We start from the raw sequence: 27,625 nt of genomic DNA, 5'->3' as shown, positions 1-27,625 counted from the left end.
ATAACGGACAACAATAAAGTTGACACAACATTACTGACAACTAAACAGTTGACACCATAACCGATTAGAACTTGTTAATCTGAACCAGTCGGTGAAAATGTGTTACCATAAGATCTACTGAACCTACCCCAAACCAGGTAAACTGCTCTGGGTGGGCGTCCAGTGCCCCCTATGGATTCAAAGAAAAGGATTTACCTGGTAAGTACCAAAATCCTATTTTCTTTTTCATCCACTAGGGGTCACTGGAGTACTCTTGGGACGTACCAAAGTTTCCCCCCGTGGGCGGGAGAGCTGTTTGGCACCTGTAACACTAGGCGGCCAAAGCTAGATGCTGATGCCGCCAACGCATCAAATTTGTAGAGGCGCACAAACGTGTGCCCCGAAGACCATGTAGCCGCCCGGCAAAGCTGTGTCGTAGAAGCTCCACAACTCGCTGCCCATGATGTTCCCACAGTCCGTGTGGAATGAGCTGTTACTGATGTAGGCGGCTGTAACCTAGCATGAAGGTAAGCCTGACGTATGGTCAGTTTAATCCAACTGGATAAGGTCTGCCTAGAAGCTGGCCAACTCATCTTGGCAGCATCATAGAGAGCAAACAACGTATCCGTCTTACGAACGGTCGACGTTCGGGATACATAAATGCGTAATGCGCGTACCACATCCAACCTACCAGAGTCTCCTGTAACACAGGAACTACTATTGGTTGATTGATGTGAAAAGATGACACTACCTTTGGTAGAAAAGCACCCAAATCTGAAACACACCTTGCTGAAGCTAAGGCTAAAAGAAAAAATTGTTTTCCCAATTGAGAAATTTAATATCCGCTTGTTGTAAGGGTTCATAATAAAAAGACTGTAAGAAATCTAAAAACCAGATTCCAGTCTTATGGCGCAGTAGGTGGAGTGAATGGAGGCTGAACTCTGAGGACACCCTACATAAAGGTGTGATCCGACGGCAATAGGGCCCATCTACTATGAAAATAAATGGACAACGCCAATATCTGCACTTTAAGTGTGGATAAACTCAGACCTCTATCTAACCCCATCTGCAGAAATAACAAAAGACGGGATAACTTAAAAGATGATGTCGGAAACTTCCGCGCTTCACACCAACCCACATAGGCACGCCAAATTCTGTAATAATGAGCTGCCGTAACCGGCTTCCTAGCTCGTAACATGGTTGGTATAACCGATTCTGGAATGCCCTCTCTTCTTACGAGAGCTGTCTCAACAGCCACCCCATCAAACGTGGCCGCGCTAAATCGGGGTAAAGGAACGGACCCTACTGTAACAGGTCAGAACGTAGTGGGAGCGGCCAAAGACCGACTGCGAGTAGACAGCGGAGATCCGGGAACCAAGCTCTCCGAGGCCAAAGAAGCGCCACTAGTATAACTGTGACGGACTCTCCTTTGATCCGTTTTAGCCACAGAGGGAGTAGTGGAACGGTGGAAACAGATACACGAGACTATATGGCCACGTGATTGTGAGAGCATCCACCGCCACTGCCTTTGGATCTCTCGTTCTGGACACGACCTGGGGCGTTTGATGATTGTGGCAAGATGCCATCAGGTCCACCTGCGGGTAACTCCATTTCTGGACCAGCATGTGAAATACTTCTGGATTTAATGCCCATTCTCCTGGATGAAAATTCAGACGGCTGAGATAATCCGCCTCCCAGATGTCCACTCCCGGAATGACTACTGCCGACAATATCATTTGGCGATACTCGGCCCAATAGAGGATTAAAGCTACTTCCCGCATTGCCATACGGCTTTTCGTTCCTTCTTGTTTGTTGATGTATGCGACCGCCGTCGCATTGTCTGACTGCACCTGAACAGCCTGAGCCTGCAGCCTGTGCACTGCTTGTCGTAGCGCATTGTAAATTTCCCGGAGTTCCAGTACATTTATAGACCGCAATCTTTCGTGAACCGCCCAGAGACCCTGGAGCTGATAATTTTGAACTACAGCTCCCCAATCTCTGAGACTCGCGTCCGCCGTGAGAATTATCCAATTCCAGGCACCGAACCGTTTCCCTGCGGTTAGATTCTGTACTTTGAGCCACCAGAGTAGAGACACTCTGGCCCTTGGAGACAACCTCACCCTGCGGTAAATATGCAGATGCGAGCCCGACCACTGTGCGAGCACATCCAATTGAAAAGGACGTGAGTGAAGTCCTCCGAACTGAAGCGCTTCGAAAGCCACCACTATTGTGTCTAATAGGCGAATGCACAAATGAACCGAGACTGTGCGTGGCTTGAGCACTAACTGTACCAGATAACGAATGACCTGTACTTTCTGTTCGGGTAGGTAAATTCTTTGATTTACCGTATCGAAAATCATGTCTAGGAATTGAAGTCGTTGAGACGGAATCATTCAGGAATTCGCGTAGACAATGGTAGGAAATCAGATTTCCCCACCCCCACTTGGTCTGCGATCTATCTCGTTTGGAATCCGACTCCGCCTGTTAGGAACGTAGCCAAAGTGGATGTTATGCGCCACTAGCGAAGCTGAAAACGCAAGAACCAACTGCCAACGTCCAAAGAAGCTGTAGGTAGCAAGAAGTGTAAGGTGGTCTTTATTTAGGGCAACCCTGAACTGGAGTGCCCTGCCACTACAGCCTTGTTACCTCAAAAACCCTTACCAAAGCAGGGCGAAGCAACAGCCCTACTGCTGTGTAGGGTACACTCCGATAGGTAGTAAAACACCCAATGATTGTAATTGTCTTTCATTGGAAATCGTTCAGCCTTTGCTGAGAACCTGACGTACTGGCCTGGTGTTATGAGGGCTGGCGGCAAATCGACCGCAACAATCTAACTGAAACAGTAAAAAAAAAAAAAAAAAAAATATTTTTTTTATTATTATTATTATTATTATTATTATTATTTTTTTTTTTCCCCTCAGGCAGTACATGCCCCCGCATTCCCCCAAAAGAGGACCGGTAAGGGTCTGTCTGTGCAGTTTTTACGCAGAGCACTAACCACTATACAATCACGACAACTTAAACGAGCCAGGTAGGAGACGAACCTACAATCTTGTTATCTATAGTCAGATGCGTTATACATTGCGCCACTGGCCCAGATTCGTATTTGTCCGACACACTGTGTGACCGACTTTGCAGCAAAGCTGCTTGTTTGACTATGCATTAGACTTAGTGATCATGTACTCCAACCAGTAAGTACACCACGGAAGTAACGTGTGTATTAACCTGCATTACCGTGCATGTGGTTACCAGCAATAGTGAATCTTCCTGTAGAGTCATGCTGTACAAAAAACAATTAATAAATTAAACTCCTAACAACACCCCGCTCCTCCAGATGCTAAGTTTTGTAGAGCAGCAACCTCCGGGAAAGAACCAGGAAGTAACGTTAAAAGAAAATGGTGTCCTACCATGTTTTTTTTTTAACACCTGTTAAACCAGGATCTGAACCAGTGTCCATGCAATCACAATGTTCACTGTGGCCGGAAAGCCTAACCACTTAGCTACAGAGCCACCTGTAAAAACAATAAGCAAAGCTGCTGCAGATGAGGCCTGAACTCACCATGTTTGCCGTGCTCAACAGATACTGTTTAATAAGCACTGTGTGCTGACCAATTAGTCTTGCTTACTGCAAAATAGATTTTTAATGTCAGCATATTATATATATATATATATATATATATATATATATATATATATATATATATATATCTACACATACATACAACAATGTATATTCACACATACTCAGACCTTAATAAATAAATATATATATATATATATATATATATCAAGCACAAGGTGGTGCGGCACTCCAATGATTCACAAAGGCAGAGGATTTTAAATAGCAACGTTTCAATGCCCGTTTATTTAAAATGGCATTTTCGTCAGGTATGCATACAATCACATATATACTATATACCCATATACAAATATCCAGATATATCCTGATACAGAGGTATAATAAATTTTTTAGAAGTCTGAAACTAAATGTGACCTCACACAGGCTTAAAACCTGAGATGACTGCTGCTTAACCACAGTTTAGTTAATGGGCCCTATCTAGTGGCCGGCGCCGGGAGCGCGCTCTTGGGAGCAGCCACTGGAGAGCTATCCTGACTGTTAAACCTATGGTAGGTTTATATTGATCGTGTAAGCCCCAACTGAGCTATTTTTAACAGTTTGAACTAGCATGTATTAGTATGCAATCTAGTTGGATCACCAGTTTCCCCCAGATGGCAAAACACTATGCACATTGCTTAGCTTCCAAGCTCAGATGAGTTTGGGCGTATCCAGAGTGGTGTGGCTGTAGATTAAAAATACCTACAGCACCTTGTACTCCCAGGTGGCTAATCAGGCCCAACACTGCTTAGCTTCCAAAATCAGATGAGATTGAGCGTATCCAGTGTGGTGTGGCCAAGTGAATTAAGCCAAAGCTGCTGCAGGCTTTGCAGTGCTCCACAGATACTGTTTTATAAGCACCATGTGCTGACCAATTGATATAACATATCTTACTTTACAACAGTGAACAAAGCAAGTATTTGGCTGCCACAGCCATGATTCAGATTTGCAGTCTTTAGGATCATTATAAACAGTTTATGAAATAAATAATTAGTAAGAGAAGTGAGTGTATACCCATGTTTTAGACATGGCAGGGAAACTGCTTATTAGTAATTGCTGGTGTCTTACTCATGCAGACAGACAATACAAAAAAACAAAAAAAAAACAAAGACAGACAACTTGCACGACTCAGTAAATAGCACTAAGGTGTCTCTTAAATATATATCTGGCCAAGTGCAGTGCACGCCAGCAATATGCCTGATCCCAAATTCCCCTTAACACCCCTGCGCCTTCAATGGGGAGAGATGTAACACAGGAAATTCTGGAAATACAACAGGAAAACAACAGGAAGCATGGTTAATATGTCCCCATGCTCACAGTATAACACAAAGTGCCGATTTATAATTATGTAGGCAGATTTAATAAACATCTTATGTTGCACTCAAACCTGCACATGTAACTTGTATCCTGTTTTAACAAAGACTTCATAGTCTATTGTAATACATATGCAGCGCTGCTGTATTCCCTTTATCAACAAGAGTTGAATCATGATCTTTTATCCAGTGACCCTGACATTTCTGTGTGCAGGGAACATCACTGTGGCAGCAAAGTTACTCATGGAGCGGCCTATGCATAAAACCATGTGGCTGACGCAGCTCAGAGCGGCGGGGGACCACCCACACACACACACAGTATCCCACACAGTGGGGCGGCAGCGTGAGCTGACCGCCCCGTTCAACATACCTGGACCCTGTGGTGAGGGCTATGACGGGGCTTCTCTGTAAGTTCCGTCCAGCCTTTACTGCAGGTTTTAGTCCTGCACGTGGTAGTGAGGGAGCTCTTTTTAGAGAGGTCCGACACCCACAGCTGCTAAAGCAGCCTTCACTATCCCGGACCCACGCCTATTGGAAGGGGGGAAGGGATGTGGTAAATCGTTGAAAAAAGAAAAAAACTTAGAAAAAATTCCAATAAAATGTGGACCTCTGTGGCAGCAAAGCCACAAGCCTACTAACTGTGTCGAGCACAGAAAAAACACTGAGGTACTCAGGGATATGGAGGGGAGGTGTAGTTTAAAAATTAATTTATTCAGTGCCTACTTCCTGTGGAGGCCGTCCATATCCCAAGAGTACTCCAGTGACCCCTAGTGGATGAAAAAGAAAAGGCCGAAAAGACCTATTTGGTTTCAGAACTAGAAACAGGGTCGAACAGTAGCCCCTGCCTCTCTGGGACAGAGGTACCGGCGCTACCACTACTGTTTCCAGAAGGGATTGTACAACCAGGTGTAGAGCTTGTGCTTTCAATGTATCCGAGGGGATAACTGTTGAACAGAACTGGCGAGGGGGAAGTCTCTTGAAAGACATTGCATACCCGTGAGAGAACTTTCCACACCCAGGCGTCCAAAGTGGTCTTTAACCAGGCCTGGGCGAACTGCAGAAGTCGGCCTCCCAGGGTGAGGCTCGCCCCATCATGCAGCAGGCTTGTCTAGCTTGGAAGCAGGCTCAGGGGCGAACCAAGATTGTTTAGATTTGGGCTTAGTGGTTTTGAAAGTACGAGCACCCAAATAACACCCCCCCCTCCCTTTTTTTGCACCCTGATACTTGATTCAGAAGTGGAGAGGAGGATCAGCAGTTCATCCCCTGCAGCAGGTGGGAGAAAATGGCGCTGAACAGTGTGCCGGCTGCCTGAGGAAGCTCCGCCCCCTGTAATGGCACGTTTCCCCTCAGCTAATTTGTAATCTTTATACTGGCGAGGGTGTAGGACTGTGCCACAACATCATATGCTGCCTTTTGCCAGTGAGAGTAGGTTTCATGCTGCCCAGGGCGCAACCCGCCCCCCCCCCCACCCACGCCCTGCTGTGCTCTGTGTTATGGATAGCATGCTCAAGCAGCATTCCTAATTACTGCGCGGTACCTTAAGCCGTCACGATGACCGGAGGTCCCTCTCTGCAGATCTCCGGTAACACTACTCACCAGTCTTCTGACTTCTGGCTCTGTTAGGGGGTGACGGCGTGCTGTGGCAGTGAGCGCATAGCCGCAGCTAGTGTTCAGTACCCTTCAGGAGCTAAAGGTGTCCTGTCAAGCAGAAGCAGAGCTATGAAACTATTTAGGAAGTTGGTTCCTATTTCTTCCCCCTAAGTCCTACGAAGCAGGGAGGCTGTTGCCAGCAGTCTCCCTGTAATATAAAAAACCTAAAGTCTTTTAGTAGAGCTTCACTAGAGTGCGACCAGTCTGCCTGGGCACATTTTCTAAACTGAGGTTTGGAGGAGGGGCATAGAGGGAGGAGCCAGTTCACACACTGAAAAAGTCTTAAAGTGCCCATGGCTCCTGCGGAACAGTCTATACCCCATGGTACTAAAGTGGACGTATGAGAAATTATGCATACATTACAATAACTGCAGGGCTTGTATTTCGCTAAATATGTCCATCACGCTCTCTCTCACCATTCTGGAGCAAGTCGCCACATTAGTAGGGGGGCACTTTTCTATCTAAGCAGGCAAGAGTGTGACGGATGGTGTGCTGTGCAGAAATGGTCGATACAAACACATAAGCAGGACCAATGATGTCACAGCAGCCTAAATGCATGCACACTTTTTGATCTGCATTAATTCCCATTAGGACAACTTGCTAAAAAGAAAGTTAGAAATACTGCAGCTTTCTGTCATAAATAGACGCAGTAATTAGATCTTTAAACAGCGCTGCACTAAAATGTTAGGGTAACACTTTACAATTGTTTACCTTGGGGATTAGTGCTCCATTAACATTTCACTCACTTTTATCTTTGTGTGTCTTGTACTGTACTAGATCCTGTAATAAGTCTTCGGTCATTGCCAGTGGACATCGAGCGGTTAACTCTTTAATAGCATTTATTCTGCAAACCACATAAAACAGTGCATAACTAACAAAACTGGGGTGTAGCATCTGAAAAGCATATACTATAACAGCAGCAAAATATTAATTACTTTTCCCACCTGTATAACAGTCCTAAGGGGCAATTCAATTCAAAGCAATAGGCATGAGCTGCTGGCGCTTGGACTGTGTTCGCCGGCAACTAGCTGCCACCAACACCACAGAGATGCACAGGAAAATATACGTTATAGCAAGAACTCACCGTTGATAACGGTATTTCTCCTAAGTCCACAGGTTCCACAGGATAACAATGGGATATGATGGAGCGACAGCGGATTTGCACCAGTCAAAGCTTTCCGGCTTCCCAGCATGCAACGGGCCCGTCCATATATCTCCGCCCCCTGGCTCAGGCAAATCAGTTGGATTCCAAAGCAGAAGCATCATGTAGAACCCTAATCAGGCGAGAAGAACACACATGCACACCCTTCCGTACAAGAAGGAAGAGGTAAGTGAGTATAAAGGATCCTCAAATCAGGTGTGTCAGTGTGGGATACCTGTGGACTTAGGAGAAATACCGTTATCAACGGTAAGTTCTTACCATAACGTATATTTCTCCGGCAGGGTCCACAGGTTATCCACTGGATAACAATGGGATTTCCCAAAGCAGTTTAGTGGTGGGGACGCTCCTGATGCCCAGGAGAATCCTTTGCCTCTCACGATGCTGAATTCGGGCAAAGGTTACTAAGGCATAATGTCTTAATGAATGTGTAAATGGAAGACCATTTGGCTGCCTTACATACCTGTTCTGTTTAAGTACCACATTGTGCTGCTCATGAAGGACCTAACTTACGAGTAGAGTGAACAGAGACATTAGCAGGAACAGGGAGATCAGTTTGAGAATATGCTTCATCATCCAAAGTCATCTTGCCAGTGTCTGCTTACCAGCAGCCCATCCTCTCTTGTGAAATCCATAGAGAATGAAGAGAGAATATGCCTTTCTGATGACACTGGTACAATCTACGTAGATCCTTAATGCACGGATCACGTCCAGCGATGCATCTCCCGCCGAAAAGTCCCGGAACCTAATAGGCCGGGACAACATTTTCTTTGTTAAGGTGGAACTTTGTTATCACCTTAGGAAGATACCCAGATCTAGTTCTGAGAACTACTTTATCTAGATAAACAAACAGAAATGGGGAACAATAGGACAATATCTCTAAGTCTGATATTCTTCTAGCTGACGCCCTGGTCGGTAGAAAAGACACTTTAGCTGTCAACCATTTATGATCCATATTATTAAGTGGTTCAAATGGAATAACTTGAAGGGCTCTCAGGACTAAACAGGTCCCACGGCACTGTAGCAGAAACAACCAAAGGTTGAATGAGCAGCATACCCTGGAAAAAAGAACGCACATCCTGTAAGTTGGTCATTTACTTTTGGAACTCTACAGTCAATGCCGACTCTTGATCTCAAGGAAGCCATCCATTCCTGTCTGAAGGAATGCTAATACCCTGGAAACTGGGGTCCCATTCACCTACAGCACCTGGCATTCGCAGATGTCTCTCATCCAAGCACTCACCAGGCCCATCACTGCATAGCTTCCAAGATCTCTGGTGATCTTGGGCATATCCAGTGTGGTGTGGCTGTAGATTTTCTTTCACTGAACCAATGAAAATAGGCTTGCCATATTTGGTGATAAATGCGAGCTAAGGAAGGTTTCTTTGCTCTGAAAACTGTTTGAAAGTATCCTCTTGACCTCAGGATAGAAGTTTAAATGGCCACGCTATCAAAGACAATCGATCCACATGTCTGTGATAACCAGGACCCTGCGTTAGTAGGTCTGAACGTTGAGGGAGTAGAAGTAGTGCATCCATTGCCATTCTCTGCTGGTCTTCCTGTTTAAACTTTCTGACCACCCTGGGTAATAGGGTAATTAGAGGAACACCCATCCGCCAGTGTACCTTGCAGAAAAAGATTTAACAAGGGTAAGTCTTACCATAAATCTCCGGTTTCCACAGGGAATAACGTCGGGGATGTCCTAAAGCAGTTCCTCATGGGAGGGGACGCACTGTAGCGGACACAAGAACCCGGCGTCCAAAGGAAGCATCATGGGAGGTGGAAGTATCAAAGGCATAGAACCTAAATGAACGTGTTCACTGAGGACCACGTAGCCGCATGCACAATTGTTCAAAGGACGCGCCACGGCGGGCTGCCCAAGAAGGTCCAACAGACCGAGTTGAATGGGCCTTGATAGCAGCAGGAGCTGGAAGTCCAGCCTGCGCATAAGCTTGTGCAATCACCATTCTAATCCATCTGGCCAAAGTTTGCTTATTCGCAGGCCAGCCACGCTTGCAAAAACCAAAAAGGACAAAGAGAGAATCAGATCTCCTAAAAGAGGCGGTTCTCTTCACATAACATATGGAGAGCCCGTACCACATCCAAAGACCACTCTATGGAGGACAAACCAGGAGAGATAAAGGCCGGAACCACAATCTCATGGTTAAGGTGGAGAGACAACACCACCTTAGGTAGATAACCAGGGCGAGTTCTAAGAACCGCCCGGTCACTGTGAAAAATCAGAAAGGGTGACCAACAGGATAAGGCACCCAAGTCTAAAACCAGTCAAGCAGAGGCATAAGCCCAAAAAAATAAGACCTTAAGCGTAAGCCAAGCGGGTGACGTAGGCGCCACAAAGGGAGGCTGGATGTGCAGAACCCCTTTCAAAAAGGTCTGAACCTCAGGGAGGGCAGCCAAATGTTTCTGGAAGAAAATGGATAAAGCCGAAATCTGGACCTTTATGGATTCCAAACGCAAGCCCATATCCACACCTGCTTGCAGGAAGAGGAGAAACCGACCAAGTTGAAACTCCACCGCAGGAACCTTCTTGGATTCACACCAAGACACATACTTTTTTCAAATGCGATGGTAATGTTTAGACGTTACGCCTTTCCTAGCGGGTAGGTTACGCCTTTCCTAGGGTAGGAATAACCTTGTTCGGAATGCCCTTCCGAGCTAATATCTGGCGTTCAACCTCCATGCCGTCAAACATAGCCGTGGTAAGTCTTGATAAGCGAACTGTCCCTGTTGTAGAAGATCCTCCCGAAGAGGAATAGGCCTTGGATCTTCCAGCAGATCCGCGTACTAAGCCCTCCTTAGCCAGTCCGGAGCAATGAGGATCGCCTGAACTTTTGTTCTTTTTAAAAACTTTAGAATTTTTGGAATGAGTGGAAGTGGAGGGAACACATACACTGACTTGAACGCCCACGGTGTTACCAGGGCATCCACCGCCACTGCTTCAGAATCAGAATCAGCTTTATTGGCCAGGTGTACTAACGTACACTAGGAATTCTTTGTGGTACAATGCATCGCCAAGCAGCAACATGAAGGGGGAATACATGGCATAAGAAGGGGGAAAAACATAGCATACATTACAAACATTACACATATGAGTTCATACTGCACATTGCAACTGTACAATTGACGCAACATATTATACATGTAAGACTAAAAACGAAGGCTGCTTGGCAGAGCAGCACCGAGGCAGCCATCCACGGCGCCAACTAGTACTCAAACAAACATTGCACATAATACAGAAGATTTAAGTATTACACATCAAAATATAAACCACACAGACAAAAAAAGACACAAAGAATAATGCATGATTGGTGTAGGCATTTTGGGTAATAACTTCCATGGGTTGTGTATTCCACCCTCACAGGGTACCAGGTGCAGCAGCCATCTTCGGCGCACCGTGTAGGATTACCCTGGATGGAGTAGTCCATCCTTTGAGGGGTAGGCCTGTAAGGTACTACTGATGTTCTCTGCCAGAGGGTTAGTGGGCATAGTCCTGGTGATTTCATTTCAAAGGTTTGATGAGTCTACATAATGTTCTGGATTTCTTTCTTGATGTTGTTCAATGTTTGTTCAACTGTTTTTTTTAACTGTTAATTTTCAAAACGCTTAGAGATAGGAACGCTTTGAGTATTGGAACGCACAGCTGACATGCACAGCTGTGCATGGCTGAAGCTACAGATATACTATGGTAAATTGACACAACTACAGCGGAGGCAAATGTCCCACTAATCAAAGGAGCTAAATTACCCAGTGTTTGACCAAGCAAACACCAGCCCAGTCTGCCTTGATTAAATATGCGGCACTGACCAAACTTTGAAACACAGGTTTTTTAAATTACAAACAAAACCAGAAATCACAAAACTATCTAACAAGAGATTTGAACATACATTTAGAATAGAGATGTTTTGCTGAGGTTCAGATTGCAATAGCAGATTACAGGGTGAGATTTGAACATACCTGGAACAGTACCTCCGAAGTTTCTTGTTGAGACACGAGGCCATCATGTCTATTTGAGGTACGCCCCAACAATTGGTCATCTCCGTGAACACCTCCGGATGGAGGTGCCATTCTCCTGGATGGAGATCGTGCCTGCTGAGGAAGTTCGCTTCCCAGTTGTCCACTCCCGGAATGAAGATTGCTGACAGCACCATTGCGTGCCTTTCTGCCAAGAGGAGGATTTTTGTTACCTCTGACATTGCAGCTCCGCTCTTCGTTCCGCCCTGTCGGTTTATGTAGGCCACCGTCGTTACATTGTCCGACTACACTTGAATGGCCTGATCTTGCAGAAGTTGTGCTGCTTGTAGAAGTCTGTTGTACACGGCTTAGTTCCAGGATGTATATTGGAAGAAGGGATTCCTGACATGAACACGTTCCTTGGAAGGATTCCCCTTGGGTGACTGCGCCCCAACCTCTGAGACTTGCATCGGTGGTTATAAGGATCCAGTTCTGAACCCCAAACCTGCAGCTCTCCAGAAGGTGAGGCAGTTGCAGCCACCAGAGGAGTGAAATACTTGCTTTTGGTGACAGACGTATCCCCTGGTGCATGTGTAGGTGAGATCCCGACCACTTGTCTAGGAGATCCAGTTGGAAAGATGGAGCATGAAATCTACCGGACTGTAGAGCCTCATAAGAGGCAACCATCTTCCCCAGAAGACGACTGCACTGATGAACCGAAACCCGGGCTGGTTTCAGGACATCATAGAAACATAGAATTTGATGGCAGATAAGAACCACTTGGCCCATCTAGTCTGCCCCTTTTTTTTATCCTTTAGGCAATCTCAACCCTTTTTGAACATCCTGGACCATTGTTTGAATCACCAACGCTTTCTCCTCCAGTAGAAACACCCTCTGCACCTCTGTGTCGAGGATCATTCCCAGGAACGACAATCTCCTTGTCGGCTCCAAATGTGACTTCGGAAGGTTCAGGATCCAACCGTGCTCCCTGAGTAGATGAGTCGTGAGAGCAATGGACTGTAACAACTTCTCCCTGGACGATGCCTTTATCAGCAGGTAGTCCAGATATGGAAGTATGTTCAACCCCTGTCTGCGGAGGAGAACCATCATCTCTGCCATCACCTTGGTGAACACCCTCGGTGCTGTGGAGAGGCCGAATGGCAGCACCTGGAACTGATAGTGACAGTCCAACAGTGCAAATCTGAGATAAGCCTGGTGTGGCGGCCAAATCGGAATGTGAAGGTACGCATCCCTGATATCCAGGGATTCCAGAAACTCTCCCTCCTCCAGACCAGAGATCACCGCTCTCAGAGACTCCATTTTGAATTTGAACTCCCTCAGATAAGGGTTTAATGATTTCAAATTCAAAATCGGTCTGACCGAACCATCCGGTTTCGGTACCACGAAAAGGTTTGAATACCCACCCCATGGTTTACATATGAGGTGGAACTGTAACAATGACCTGTGACTTTTCCAATTTTTGGATGGCTTCCTGTAGTATAGCCCTGTCTGCCAGCAAAACTGGCAAGCCGGATTTGAAGAATCGGTGCGGCGGAAGTTCTTGAAACTCCAGTCTGTACCCCTAGGACACAATATCCTATACCCAGGGATCCAGGCCGGACGACACCCAGACGTGTCTGAAACGTCTGAGCCTCGCGGACCACCGTTATGCTGAGGATTTTGAGGAACCAGAAGCCGGCTTCTGGTCCTGGGAGCCTGCGGGTGCAGGCTTTTTGGATTTTGCACAACCACCTCTAAAGAAGGTGGTAGGAGGCTTGGACTTTTTGTCTTAGCAGTCCGAAAGAACTGCGATGCAGATGAAGAAAAGGGTTTCTTCGTAGAAGGCGTAGCTGAGGGAAGAAAATGTGACTTACCCGCGGTTGCCATGGAAATCCACGCATCCAATGCTTCCCCAAATAAAGCCTGACCTGTGTAGGGTAGATTCTCCACACTTCTCCTGGATTCCGCGTCTGCAGACCATTGGCGTAGCCAGAGACCCCTGCGAGCAGAGAAAGACATGGAAGATACCCTTGCAGTCAGCGTACCCAGGTATCCACCATGAACCCCGCAGAATCCTGTATGTTACGTAAAAACAATTCAATGTCACTTCTATCCATTGAAACCAAATCCTCTAGTAACGTGCCTGACCACTTTACTATAGCTTTAGAAATCTATGCACAGGCAATAGAGGGCCTCAATGCCACCCCTGAAGCAGTGCATATGGATCTGACCATAGTGTCAATCTTACGCTCAGCCGGTTCTTTTAACGCAGTAGACCCAGGGACAGGTAAAACCACCTTCTTTGACAGTCTGGAAACAGATGCGTCAACTATGGGTGGGTTTTCCCATTTTTTTCTATTCTCCTCAGGGAAAGGAAAGATAACCAAAACCCTTTTGGGGATCTGGAATTTTTTCTCCGGGTTCTCCAGGGATTTTTCAAAGAAAGTTTAATTCTTTAGACGCAGGGAAGGTTAGCGAGGCTTTCTTATTATCTGTGAAGTAGGCCTCCTCAACCTGCTCAGGTGTTGTGTCAGAAATGTTTAACACATCTCTAATAGCCTCAATCATGAGCTGCACCCCCTTAGCCAGGGATGCTGCCCCCCTCAGCACATCCCCATCACCGTCAGCCGTGTCAGAGTCGGTATCCGTGTCATCTTGCATAATCTGGGCAAGTGCACGTTTTTGTGGGTATATGCTAGGGTATTTTGAACAAATAGGGACAGAACCTGACCAAACTGCAATAGACTTCTTTAAAACCTGAGTTTCAGTCTCAGTATGAGCTACCCTAGTAGAGATCTGAGAGATCATTCCCTTAATAGAGGTCAACCACTCAGGCTCAGTAATAGGGATCTGAGACAAAAAATTACATTCCTGTGTACATGGAATGGATTCCTCCTGAGAGGAAATGTCGTCTGCAGCATAAGACACAGAGTCTCTAGACATGGCTATGTGAGAAACAAACACCCCACACACAGGAAAATGTCGGATACAGTCCTGTCCCGTCCCCCCCCCGTCCACCAAGCATGCCACAAAGAAACAGAGAGCTTGGAGCCAGCACACACACAGCGCTTCCAAAGGTAGATATATACAACTACCTAGTGCTGACTGTGTACCTTAATAGACTACACAGTAATTTTAGAGCCTTCCCCTCCCCCATCTACAGCCCCTTGGTACCGCACAGGATAGCTGGAGTTGCTTGGAGACACAGCTCTCCCTGTCAGCATCTCTGTACCGGATCTGCAGGCAGGAAAACGGCGCTGAACGCTGCTGTGTCCGCTCTGAGAAGCTCCGCCCCCTGAACATGGCGCTGCTTCCCACTCTTCACTTCTTTATACTGGCCTGAGGAAATTTGCTGGCAGCATTACTGAGGTCCCTGACAGCCTTGGTGACCAGTGTTGGGTATAGGCGCTGGCTCAGGGCGCCCCTCATAGCGCCGCAGTGTATACCGCTGAGCCTCCGGAGTGCAGTTAGTATTGCGCTCCCACCCTGTTGCCGCCATCTTCACACCGGCTCCCCGCTTGCTGTGGGGGCCGGTGACTCACTCGCCACTGAAATCTTCTGGCTCTGCTAGGGGGTGGCGGCATGCTGCGGGAGTGAGCGGTCGCCTCGGGCGGCTAACGATCATCACCCTCAGGAGCTCCATGTCCTGTCAGCGGAGATAGGGGCCATTAACCTCTCAGGGTTGGATACTACTCCCCACCTAAGTCCCACGAAGCAGGAGGCTGTTGCCAGCAGCCTCCCTGTGCCAACTCTAATAAAAAACAACAAAACTAGAAAAACTCCTATGGAGCTCCCCTAGCTGTGACCGGCTCCTCCGGGCACATTTTCTAAACCGAGTCTGGTAGGAGGGGCATAGAGGGAGGAGCCAGCCCACACACTCAATCTCTTAAAGTGCCAGTGGCTCCTAGGGGACCCGTCTATACCCCATGGTACTAATGTGGACCCCAGCATCCTCTAGGACGCAAGAGAAATTGTGATTCTTTTTTATGAAGCAAACCGTTCTATTTTTATATATAATTCTTACAGCCAGCGCTGGTATACTTATATATTTTGTTAATATACATATCAGGGGGTCTGACCGTCCCCATTCCAGCTGCTACTGACTGCGCACTTGCACTACTTTTGTCTTTACTTGTGGTTTTTGCCCACTCACATCAGCTGGCTCCGGTGGTCTCCGCATCCAGAAGCGTAATGGCTGCTTAAGATGCAATTCCCCACAAGCAGGGAATCGCCTAACATGCCACCCCCTGCAGATGTCAAATGTAGACCTCAGAGTAGAGGCTGAGGGAAGGAAAGCAGTTTTGGCGGCCGCCAGATTAGCTACGATTTTACAGTACTGTGACTACCTTCACAAACATTGGTAGCTGTGAAGTATGTTAAACCTCTAAACACCTGTTCTTAGGGTTGTTTGAGAAGTAAAAGGGAAACGTTTAAACTGACAGTAAAAAAATATTAGACAGCAGAGCAAGCACAAGTCACAGACAATGCAGAATACAGTATAAAAAACTGCAATGGACACTAAATCAACTACACAGACCACAGTGGAATGCCTTGAGCTGGGGGAGGGGCAACAGGAAGAGGGCTGACCTCTATAATGTTGACATCAACCACAGGTTTCCTGGACGCAAGTGAAAAAAACCTGCGTCGGTATGTTAGCCCTGGTGGTCTAGTGAGGTCCTGGACGAACCAGGGCGCACATCAGCATCTCTGGTCTGTCTCCCAAGACCGGAGGACACGGGTTCCCGCCTTACCTGTCCCCCTGTGCTCCAGCTGCAGTCCAGGGTCCTCCCGTGGAGCCGTGCTAGCCAGACCCCCAGATGCTGATGGGTTGATGGAGCAGCAGTGCGGTCTTCCAGAAGACTGCCTAGCGCTGTTCAGTACAAAAAAATAAAAAGAATAATCTTGGGCTGCTTAACAGCAGCACCACTGATTAATTTTGGTGCGGCAGGAGCCGGTTCACCGTTAATCTGATCAACAATGAATAAGGACTGGAGCATCCTGGGATATGTTTAAGCTTTAACTGTTTGGTGCTCAGTCCTACCCACCACCTATACCCCATTGTCTTCCCTGAAGAAGAAACAAAAAGTCACCAAAATAAAATAATGAGGCTGCTTAGCAGCAACCCCAAAAACCTGTGCCCACTGCTTGAAGCACCAAATGAGAACTGGCTCTATGGGCTGAGTGTGCATGGTATAGGAGAGAGAAAGCCTGTGCTGCTGGGAAAGAAAGTTCAACCATTTGGTACCCAGTCTCCACTCTATGCTTAGTGTCATCCCTGTGTCCTCCATGGATGTCATTACCACATCAATTATATAAAGGCTGCGACCCTGACCCTGGAGACAAAAATGACACTCACCCAACAGTCATCACCTCTCCTGAGTTTCTCTCTGTAACAAAGTTATTAGCGATGGTCATCAGCACGGATTGAGCAATCTGGAAAGGATAGAAAGATAAAAGTGCAGCGTTACTACACTAACATATTTCTAATACAAATTGTTTAGAATTAATGATTTTTTGGGGCAGAACAGGACACTATCCAGTACAGAAAATTATTGAAATTATTCATGAATTGCCATCCTCTTCTACAATACTACAAGAAAATGTAAGATTCATTTCTTAAATACACAATAAAAATACATAAAGCCAGGCTAGCACGTATTTCTCACTAATGGTCCTTCCCTGTTGAGCATGCTAAAGTCTGATTAATATGTTTTATTTAATGCAATTTTGTTAAACATTATGAATGGCAAACTTATTTTTGTCATTACAAAGTGACGTTTTAAGAACAAATGGTATGCACTAGTTTATACCACATTTGTATTTTCATTTAAATAATCAGAATATCTAAAGATCTGAAGCCAATATTAGGCTCATGCTCTAATACTCTAAAGTAATTCTGTGAAATGTAAGAAGTTACCTCTGGAGGGACCAGGTGATGAGTGGCTTGTGCAGCAAACAGCAGAATCTTGGTCACCTCTGAATGACAAGACATTGAGAATTAGCACAGGGTATACTCACACGAATGACCTGTCTAAGCATGGACAAGTGTGTGTGTGTTGCAAAATGTTACTTAGAAAAGGCAGCAGAACATGAAAGTATTACAGTGGAGTATTGACCTACAAACAGTAGAGGCAGTGTGGGTAGAAACAGTACACGACAATGAAAGCGCATTAGGCTTCTGAAGTCCAGGCTAAGAAGTGTTCCAAAGTTAAAAAAGTAGCAAAATATGAAACGGATCTGTAAAATTTGGAAAACCTAGGAGATCCAGTGCTATAGCACCTAGCCAATCATATAGATGAGAACTGTCAAAGTCGGAAAAATATCATGCTACACGTTGCCATATATTCACCCCATGCGCTTGCCCGCTGCACATGCACTTTCTCTGGCGTGCGTGCACATATTCGCAATTGCGTGACGGCGCCTCTACGGGCGTGCGCTCGAGCGCATGGTATGTGCATTTACGGTAGAGTTTGTGTGCGTCTAGCGGGCGACTCAATCGCTGCTTAATAAATCCATATAGCAGGTTTTATTGGTAATGTTCCCCTTAGTGATAACTGTAAGTTTGTTTAATGTGACTTGTTCATGGACATGGGAATCCCTCTTTTCGTGATACAAAGGGTCTGTCTAAGGTTGAACAGTGGTGTCTGGTACCTAACCGAAGAGTATTTTAATAGCAACAATCCGGTGTTGGTTATGTAAAGATTAATCGCTCCTGCGTATAGTTATGGCCATTAGTAGTTTCTGGACATTTCATATATTTGCAGTTCATTATCCATGCGGCGGGAATCCGGCGATTTCCTCCCACCTGAGCAGTTTGTAATAGCCACAGCCCACCTGTTCAAATCCACCTATGACCTTTTGTTACAGTGTAGAGAGACATTCCTGTGTCCAATGAACAATAAGATTGTAGGGCCCTTTGTAGTACACTGTATGTTGTGTATATAAGGGTCACTGTCCCCAGACCGGCCAGTACTCTCTCTCTTCAACATTTATCTCTGATAATTGGAGGACTGGATTCCGGTTGCGCTTGCGAGTGTTCCCCGTATGGTATGTTTCTCTGTGGCCATTTTGTTACCCGTGTAATGTTAGCCATTCATTCTTAGTCTATGTATTTGTATTTGTGATCGTTCACTATTGCGTATATTTTTGTCTAGATATTCTGTTAGAATTATATGTTAGCTTGTAGTGTATGACTTGTCAACTGTGTTTCCCCTTTTCGATATAACTAAAAGCTTGTTAGTAAAGGTTTTGGAACCTTAGCAAAGTATTGAGTGTTCATTACATTACTGTGGGTAATCGGAGCGTCTCAACCGCTCAAGTAGCTTTTTATATTAACAAGGTAAACCAGTGTCTTATCATTATAGTATATTCATACGCTGTGTAATGTTTTAAAGGTTATCATCTGTGTGTACGCTCGCTGTGTGTGTTCCGTACACCCAGCGCAGCGTGTGTACGTAACTTGCTTACCACGTGCAAGGTATTCTTACGCAAATAGCGTACGGAGTGCGTAGCACGTGCACGAGGTTCAGCGGCCATTACGGCTTCACGTTATAGATTTAATAGCTTGTGTTGTAGAGTATAAGAATCAGCTTTATCAGAACGTTGCCACCTTATATTAACTTGCACAAACTGGACAGTTAACTTGCTTGCTCATCACTGTCTGTTCTGCACAAAAAGCAACAAAAATAAGATTTTACTTACCGATAAATCTATTTCTCATAGTCCGTAGTGGATGCTGGGGACTCCGTCAGGACCATGGGGATTAGCGGCTCCGCAGGAGACAGGGCACAAAAAGTAAGCTTTTAGGATCACATGGTGTGTACTGGCTCCTCCCCCTATGACCCTCCTCCAAGCCTCAGTTAGGTACTGTGCCCGGACGAGCGTACACAATAAGGAAGGATCTTGAATCCCGGGTAAGACTCATACCAGCCACACCAATCACACCGTACAACTTGTGATTTGAACCCAGTTAACAGTATGATAACAACGAAGGAGCCTCTGAAAAGATGGCCCACAACAATAATAACCCGATTTTTGTAACAATAATTATGTACAAGTAATGCAGACAATCCGCACTTGGGATGGGCGCCCAGCATCCACTACGGACTATGAGAAATAGATTTATCGGTAAGTAAAATCTTATTTTCTCTAACGTCCTAGTGGATGCTGGGGACTCCGTCAGGACCATGGGGATTATACCAAAGCTCCCAAACGGGCGGGAGAGTGCGGATGACTCTGCAGCACCGAATGAGAGAACTCCAGGTCCTCCTCAGCCAGGGTATCAAATTTGTAGAATTTTACAAACGTGTTCCCCCCTGACCACGTAGCTGCTCGGCAAAGTTGTAAAGCCGAGACCCCTCGGGCAGCCGCCCAAGATGAGCCCACCTTCCTTGTGGAATGGGCATTTACAGATTTTGGCTGTGGCAGGCCTGCCACAGAATGTGCAAGCTGAATTGTACTACAAATCCAACGAGCAATAGTCTGCTTAGAAGCAGGAGCACCCAGCTTTTTGGGTGCATACAATATAAACAGCAAGTCAGACTTTCTGACTCCAGCCGTCCTGGAATTATATATATATATATATTTTCAGGGCCCTGACAACGTCTAGCAACTTGGAGTCCTCCAAGTCCCTAGTAGCCGCAGGCACCACAATAGGTTGTTTCAGGTGAAACGCTGACACCACCTTAGGAAGAAACTGGGGACGAGTCCGCAGTTCTGCCCTGTCCGAATGGAAAATCAAATATGGGCTTTTGTAAGACAAAGCCGCCAATTCTAACACTCGCCTGGCCGAGGCCAGGGCCAACAGCATGGTCACTTTCCATGTGAGATATTTCAAATCCACAGATTTGAGCGGTTCAAACCAATATGATTTGAGGAATCCCAACACTACGTTGAGATCCCACGGTGCCACTGGAGGCACAAAAGGGGCTGTATATGCAATACTCCCTTGACAAATGTCTGGACTTCAGGAACTGAAGCCAATTCTTTCTGGAAGAAAATCTACAGGGCCGAAACTTGAACCTTAATGGACCCCAATTTGAGGCTCATAGACACTCCTGTTTGCAGGAAGTGCAGAAATCGACCTAGTTGAAATTTCTTCGTGGGGCCTTCCTGGCCTCACCCGCGCAACATATTTTCACCACATGTGGTGATAACGTTGTGCGGTCACCTCCTTCCTGGCTTTGACCAGGGTAGGTATGACCTCTTCCGGAATGCCTTTTCCCTTAGGATCCGGCGTTCAACCGCCATGCCGTCAAACGCAGCCGCGGTAAGTCTTGGAACAGACATGGTACTTGCTGAAGCAAGTCCCTTCTTAGCTCCCGAGGCCATTAGTCCTCTGTGAGCATCTCTTGAAATTTCGGGTACCAAGTCCCTCTTGGCCAATCCGGAGCCACGAGTATAGTTCTTACTCCTCTACGTCTTATAATTCTCAATACCTTGGTTATGAGAAGCAGAGGAGGGAACACATACACCGACTGTTACACCCACGGTGTTACCAGGACATCCACAGCTATCGCCTGAAGGTCTCGTGACCTGGCGCAATACCTGTCTCGTTTTTTGTTCGGGCGGGATGCCATCATGTCCACCTTTGGTCTTTCCCAATGGTTCACAATCATGCGGAAAACTTCCCGATGAAGTTCCCACTCTCCCGGGTGGAGGTCGTGCCTGCTGAGGAAGTCTGCTTCCCAGTCGTCCACTCCCGGAATGAACACTGCTGACAGTGCTATCACATGATTTTCCGCCTAGCGAAAAATCCTTGCAGTTTTGCCACTGCCCTCCTGCTTCTTGTGCCGCCCTTTCTGTTTACGTGGGCGACTGCCGTGATGTTATCCCACTGGATCAATACCGGCTGACCTTGAAGCAGAGGTCTTGCTAAGTTTAGAGCATTATAAATTTGCTCTTAGCTCCAGTATATTTATGTGGAGAGAATTCTCCAGACTTGATCACACTCCCTGGAAATTTTTTCCCTGTGTGACTGCTCTCCAGCCTCTCAGGCTGGCCTCCGTGGTCACCAGCACCCAATCCTGAATGCCGAATCTGCGGCCCTCTAGAAGATGAGCACTCTGTAATCACCACAGGAGAGACACCCTTGTCCTTGGATATAGGGTTATCCGCTGATGCATCTGAAGATGCGATCCGGACCATTTGTCCAGCAGATCCCACTGAAGAGTTCTTGCGTGAAATCTGCCGAATGGAATCGCTTCGTAATAAGCCACCATTTTTACCAGGACTCTTGTGCAATGATGCACTGACACTTTTCCTGGTTTTAGGAGGATCCCGATTAGCTCGGATAACTCCCTGGCTTTCTCCTCTGGGAGAAACACCTTTTTCTGGACTGTGTCCAGAATCATCCCTAGGACCAGCAGACGTGTCGTCGGAACAACTGCGGTTTTGGAATATTTAGAATCCACCCGTGTTGTCGTAGAACTACTTGAGATAGTGCTACTCCGACCTCCAACTGTTCTCTGGACCTTGTTCTTATCAGGAAGTCGTCCATTTTCTTTGAAGACGAATCCTCATTTCGGTCATTACCTTGGTAAGGACCCGGGGTGCCTTGGACAATCCAACGGCATCGTCTGATACTGATAGTGACAGTTCTGTACCACGAACCTGAGGTACCCTCGGTGAGAAAGGCAAATTTTTGGGACATGGAGGTAAGCATCCCTGATGTCCCGGGACACCATATAGTCCCCTTCTTCCCGGTTCGCTATCACCGCTCTGAGTGACTCCATCTGGATTTGAACTTTTGTAAGTGTTCAAATATTTCAGATTTAGAATAGGTCTCACCTAGCCTTCTGGCTTCAGTACCACCATATAGTGTGGAATAATACCCCTTTCCTTGTTGTAGGAGGGGTACTTTGATTATCACCTGCTGGGAATACAGCTTGTGAATTGTTTTCAATACTGCCTCCCTGTCGGAGGGAGACATTGGTACAGCAGACTACAGGAACCTGCGAGGGGGAAACGTCTCGACATTCCAATCTGTACCCCTTGGATACTACTTGTAGGATCCAGGGGTCCTGTACGGTCCCAGCGTCATGCTGAGAACTTGGTAGAAGCGTTGGAGGGCTTCTGTTCCTGGGAATGGGCTGCCTGCTGCAGTCTTCTTCCCTTTCCTCTATCCCTGGGCAGATATGACTCTTATAGGGACGAAAGGACTGAGGCTGAAAAGACGGTGTCTTTTTCTGCAGAGATGTGACTTAGGGTAAAAAACGGTGGATTTTCCAGCAGTTGCCGTGACCACCAGGTCCCATGGACCGACCCCAAATAACTCCTCCCCTTTATACGGCAATACATCTTTGTGCCGTTTGGAATCTGCATCACCTGACCACTGTCGTGTCCATAAACATCTTCTTGCAGATATGGACATCGCATTTACTCTTGATGCCAGAGTGCAAATATCCCTCTGCGCATCTCGCATATATAGAAATGCATCCTTTAAATGCTCTATAGTCAATAAAATACTGTCCCTGTCAAGGGTATCAATATTTTTAGTCAGGGAATCCGACCAAGCCACCTCAGCTCTGCACATCCAGGCTGAGGCGATCGCTGGTCGCAGTATAACACCAGCATGTGTGTGTATACTTTTTAGGATATTTTCCAGCCTCCTATCAGCTGGCTCCTTAAGTACGGCCCTATCTGTAGATGGTACCGCCACTTGTTCTGATAAGCATGTGAGCGCCTTATCCACCCTAAGGGGTGTTTCCCAACGCGCCCTAACTTCTGGCGGGAAAGGGTATACCGCCAATAATTTTCTATCGGGGGAAACCCACGCATCATCACACACTTCATTTAATTTATCTGATTCAGGAAAAACTACAGGTAGTTTTTTCACATCCCACATAATACCCTTTTTTGTGGTACTTGTAGTATCAGAAATATGTAACACCTCCTTCATTGCCCTTAACGTGTGGCCCTAAAGGAAAATACGTTTGTTTCTTCACCGTCGACACTGAAATCAGTGTCCGTGTCTGGGTCTGTGTCGACCGACTGAGGTAAATGGGCGTTTTACAGCCCCTGACAGTGTTTGAGACGCCTGGACAGGTACTAATTTGTTCGCCGGCCGTCTCATGTCGTCAACCGGCTTGCAGCGTGTTGACATTATCACGTAATTCCATAAATAAGCCATCCATTCCGGTGTCGACTCCCTAGAGAGTGACATCACCATTACAGGCAATTTGCTCCGCCTCCTCACCAACATTTTCCTCATACATGTCGACACACACGTACCGACATACAGCACACACATAGGGAATGCTCTGATAGAGGACAGGACCCACTAGCCCTTTGGGGAGACAGAGGGAGAGTTTGCCAGCACACACCAAAACGCTATAATTATATAGGGACAACCTTTATATAAGTGTTCCTCCCTTATAGCATTTAATATATATTCATATCGCCAAATCAGTGCCCCCCCTCTCTGTTTTAACCCTGTTTCTGTAGTGCAGTGCAGGGGAGAGCATGGGAGCCTTCCCACCAGCATTTCTGTGAGGGAAAATGGAGCTGTGTGCTGAGGAGAATAGGCCCCGCCCCCTTTTCGGCGGGCTTCTTCTCCGGAGTTTGTGATATCTGGCAGGGGTTAAATACATCCATATAGCCTCAAGGGCTATATGTGATGTATTTTTCGCCATACAGGTATTATACATTGCTGCCCAGGGCGCCCCCCCCCCCGCGCCCTGCACCCTCCGTGACCGCTGTGTGAAGTGTGCTGACAACAATGGCGCACAGCTGCAGTGCTGTGCGCTACCTGATGAAGACTGAAAGTCTTCTGCCGCCTGGTTCCGGACCTCTTCAATCTTCAGCATCTGCAAGGGGGGTTGGCGGCGCGGCTCCGGGACGAACCCCAGGGCGAGACCTGTGTTCCGACTCCCTCTGGAGCTAATGGTGTCCAGTAGCCTAAGAAGCCAATCCATCCTGCACGCAGGTGAGTTCACTTCTCTCCCCTAAGTCCCTCGATGCAGTGAGCCTGTTGCCAGCAGGACTCACTGAAAATAAAGAACCTAAAAACTTTTTCTAAGCAACTCTTTAAGAGAGCCACCTAGATTGCACCCTGCTCGGACGGGCACAAAAACCTAACTGAGGCTTGGAGGAGGGTCATAGGGGGAGGAGCCAGTACACACCATGTGATCCTAAAAGCTTACTTTTTGTGCCCCGTCTCCTGCGGAGCCGCTAATCCCCATGGTCCTGACGGAGTCCCCAGCATCCACTAGGACGTTAGAGAAACAACTGATACGTCATTGCCCTTCTGTAAGGTTTAATCCTCTGCAGACTTTGCACTTGGAAACGTAGTAAAAGAACTAGGTATACAACACATAGCGAGCTTACCTCTTTGGTGTGGCTGTAGGAATCTTTGTATAAATGGATAGTAGTTGAAGAGAAACAACTGTAATAAAGAATAGTTCACAGTCAGCATAAGTTTTAAAACAAAAATTCCAGCATTATATATAATGTATCCAAGTATGTGATTATAGCAGTGCAATAGTATAAAAGTGAAATGGCAACACTGGTTTTCACATATTAAAATAGAAGACAATTCTCTATAGCTAAAGTACTCTAAATTATAACACCAATATTACGCTCTTTTGTTGAACTGTAGCATATGCAGGGAAAAGGAGATTTATGGTAAAACTTACCATTGTTAAATCTCTTTCTGCAAGGTACACTGGATTCCACAGGGAATAACATCGGGGTGTAGAGCTGGATCTTGATCCGAGGAGACAACAGGCTAAAGCTTAGACTGTTCCCAGGATGCACTGCACCGCCTCCTATTTAGCCCCACCTCCAGACACTGGAGCTCAGTTTTGTTAACCAGTCCAATGCAGTAGCAGGTAAGAGAGACGGTAGATGTTAGTCACATAGACCCACATTCTCACGACAGGAGAAGGGACTAGCGGCTAATGCCATACAAAACCAAAGAAGCTAGGTGCATCAGGGTGAGCGCCCTGTGGAATCCAGTGTACCTTGCAGAAAGATTTAACAAGGGTAAGTCTTACCACAAATCTCCTTTTCTGAAGCAGGGTACACTGGTATTCCACAGGGAACAACATCGGGATGTCCTAAAGCAGTTCCTCATGGGAGGGGATACACAGTAACGGGCACAAGAACCCGGCGTCCAAAGGAAGCATCCTGGGAGGCAGAAGTAAGGCATAGAACCTGATGAACGTGTTCACTGAGGACCACGTAGCCGCCTTGCACAATTGCTCAGCGGACGCGCCTCTACGGGCCGCCCAAAAAGGTCCAAAAGACAGAGTAGAATGGGCTTTGATAGCAGCAGGAGCTGGGAGTCCAGCCTGCGCATATAGGCTTATGCAATCACCATTCTAATCCATCTGGCCAAGGTTTGCTTATTCACAGGCCAGCCACGTTTGAGAAAACCAAATAGTACAAAAACGGAATCTGACCTCCTGATAGAAGCAGTCCTTTCCATATATATACGGAGAGCCCGTACCACATCCAAAGATCATTCTTTGGAGGACAAACCAGAAGAGATGAAGGCCGGAACCACTATCTCCTGATTAAGGTGAAAAGATGATACCACCTTAGGTAAATAACCTGGGCGAGTTCTAAGAACTGCCCGTTCACTGTGAAAAATCAGAAAGGGTGGACGACAGGACAAAGCGCCTAAGTCCGACACCCTCCTAGCAGAGGCAATAGCCAACAGAAAAACGACCTTACGCGTAAGGCATTTAAGGTCCACAGAATCAAGAGGCTCGAATGGAGACTCTTGAAGGGCATTCAGAACAACAGACAGATCCGATGGAGCCACAGGATGGACATAGGGAGGCTGAATCCGTAAAACACCCCGAGTGAAAGTATGACCGTCTGGAAGAGACGCAATTTTCCTATGAAACTATACCGACAAGGCAGAAATATAAACCTTGAAGGAGGCTAAACAAAGGCCTAAGTCCAGGCCTTGTTGTAGAAAAGCCAAAAGTTTGGAAATCCTGAAAGTATAGGCATCATAGTCCTTACTGGCACACCAGGTGAAGTAAGAATTCCAGACCCTGTACTAAATACGAGCTGAAGCCGGTTTACGGGCTTTCAACATTGTTTGAATGACCGCCTTAGAGAAACCTTTTGCTCTCAGGAGTGATGCTTCAAGAGCCACCCCGTCAAAGCCAGTCTGGCCAGGTCCGGGTAGACACAAGGGCCCTGATCGAGGAGGTCTGGGCATTGAGGAAGTAGAAGAGGATGCTCTAATGAGAGACCCTGCAGGTCGGAGAACCAATGCCGTATGGGCCACGCCGAAGCAACTAGAAGTAGTATTCCTCCTTCTTGTTTGAACTTTCTTATTACCCGGGGCAGGAGTGACATCGGAGGGAATACGTATGGCAGGCGAAAGTTCCATGGAATTGCCAGTGCGTCCACGAACGCTGCTTGAGGATCCCTTGCCCTTGTTCCGAAGACCGGAACCTTGTGATTGTGTCGAGACGCCATTAGATCTACATCTGGTAGGCCCCACTTGTCCACTAGGAGTGGAAAGACTTCTGGATGAAGATTCCACTCTCCGGCGTGCACCTCAACTGGAAAGCGGACTGAGGAAGTCCGCTTCCCAGTTGAGGACCGCCGGAATGAACACTGTCGATATAGCTGGCAGATGGCGTTCCGCCCACTGAAGTATTTTTGACACATCCATCCATGCGGCTTCGAGTGCCGCCTTGATGATTTATGTACGCCACCATGGTAGCATTGTCTGATTGCACTTGAACAGGCCTGTTCCTTACTAGAGACAGAGCCAGTGTCAACGCATTGAACACTGCCCACAATTACAGAATGTTTATCAGGAGGAGAGGTTCCTCCCTGGTCAACCGACCCTGGAGAGACTGTTGCTCCAACACCGCGCCCCAACCTCGCAGACTGGCGTTCGTTGTCAGGAGAACCCAGTTGGAAATCCAGAAGGGACGGCCCCTGCTCAACTGTTGGTCCTGTAGCCAC

At 46.7% G+C, this 27,625-nt stretch overlaps 1 protein-coding gene across 1 annotated transcript in view; it reads right to left on the bottom strand.

The window, feature by feature from the left end:
- Window positions 1-27,625, bottom strand: part of SDAD1 (SDA1 domain containing 1) — a 221,128-nt gene that overhangs the window by 87,938 nt on the left and 105,565 nt on the right. Inside the window, exons 12-15 of the mRNA XM_063919903.1 lie at window positions 25,016-25,073; window positions 17,607-17,665; window positions 17,046-17,122; window positions 7,305-7,402 (exon numbers count right to left, since the gene is read on the bottom strand). Of these exons, the coding sequence (XP_063775973.1) occupies window positions 7,305-7,402; window positions 17,046-17,122; window positions 17,607-17,665; window positions 25,016-25,073 (292 nt within the window). The remainder of the gene's footprint in view (window positions 1-7,304; window positions 7,403-17,045; window positions 17,123-17,606; window positions 17,666-25,015; window positions 25,074-27,625) is intronic.

This window comes from Pseudophryne corroboree, chromosome 1, assembly GCF_028390025.1.
Source record: "Pseudophryne corroboree isolate aPseCor3 chromosome 1, aPseCor3.hap2, whole genome shotgun sequence".
Classification (NCBI taxonomy): Eukaryota; Metazoa; Chordata; class Amphibia; order Anura; family Myobatrachidae; genus Pseudophryne; species Pseudophryne corroboree.
Note: the sequence above shows the minus strand (reverse complement) of the source record. Positions and strands in the feature narration are given on the sequence as shown.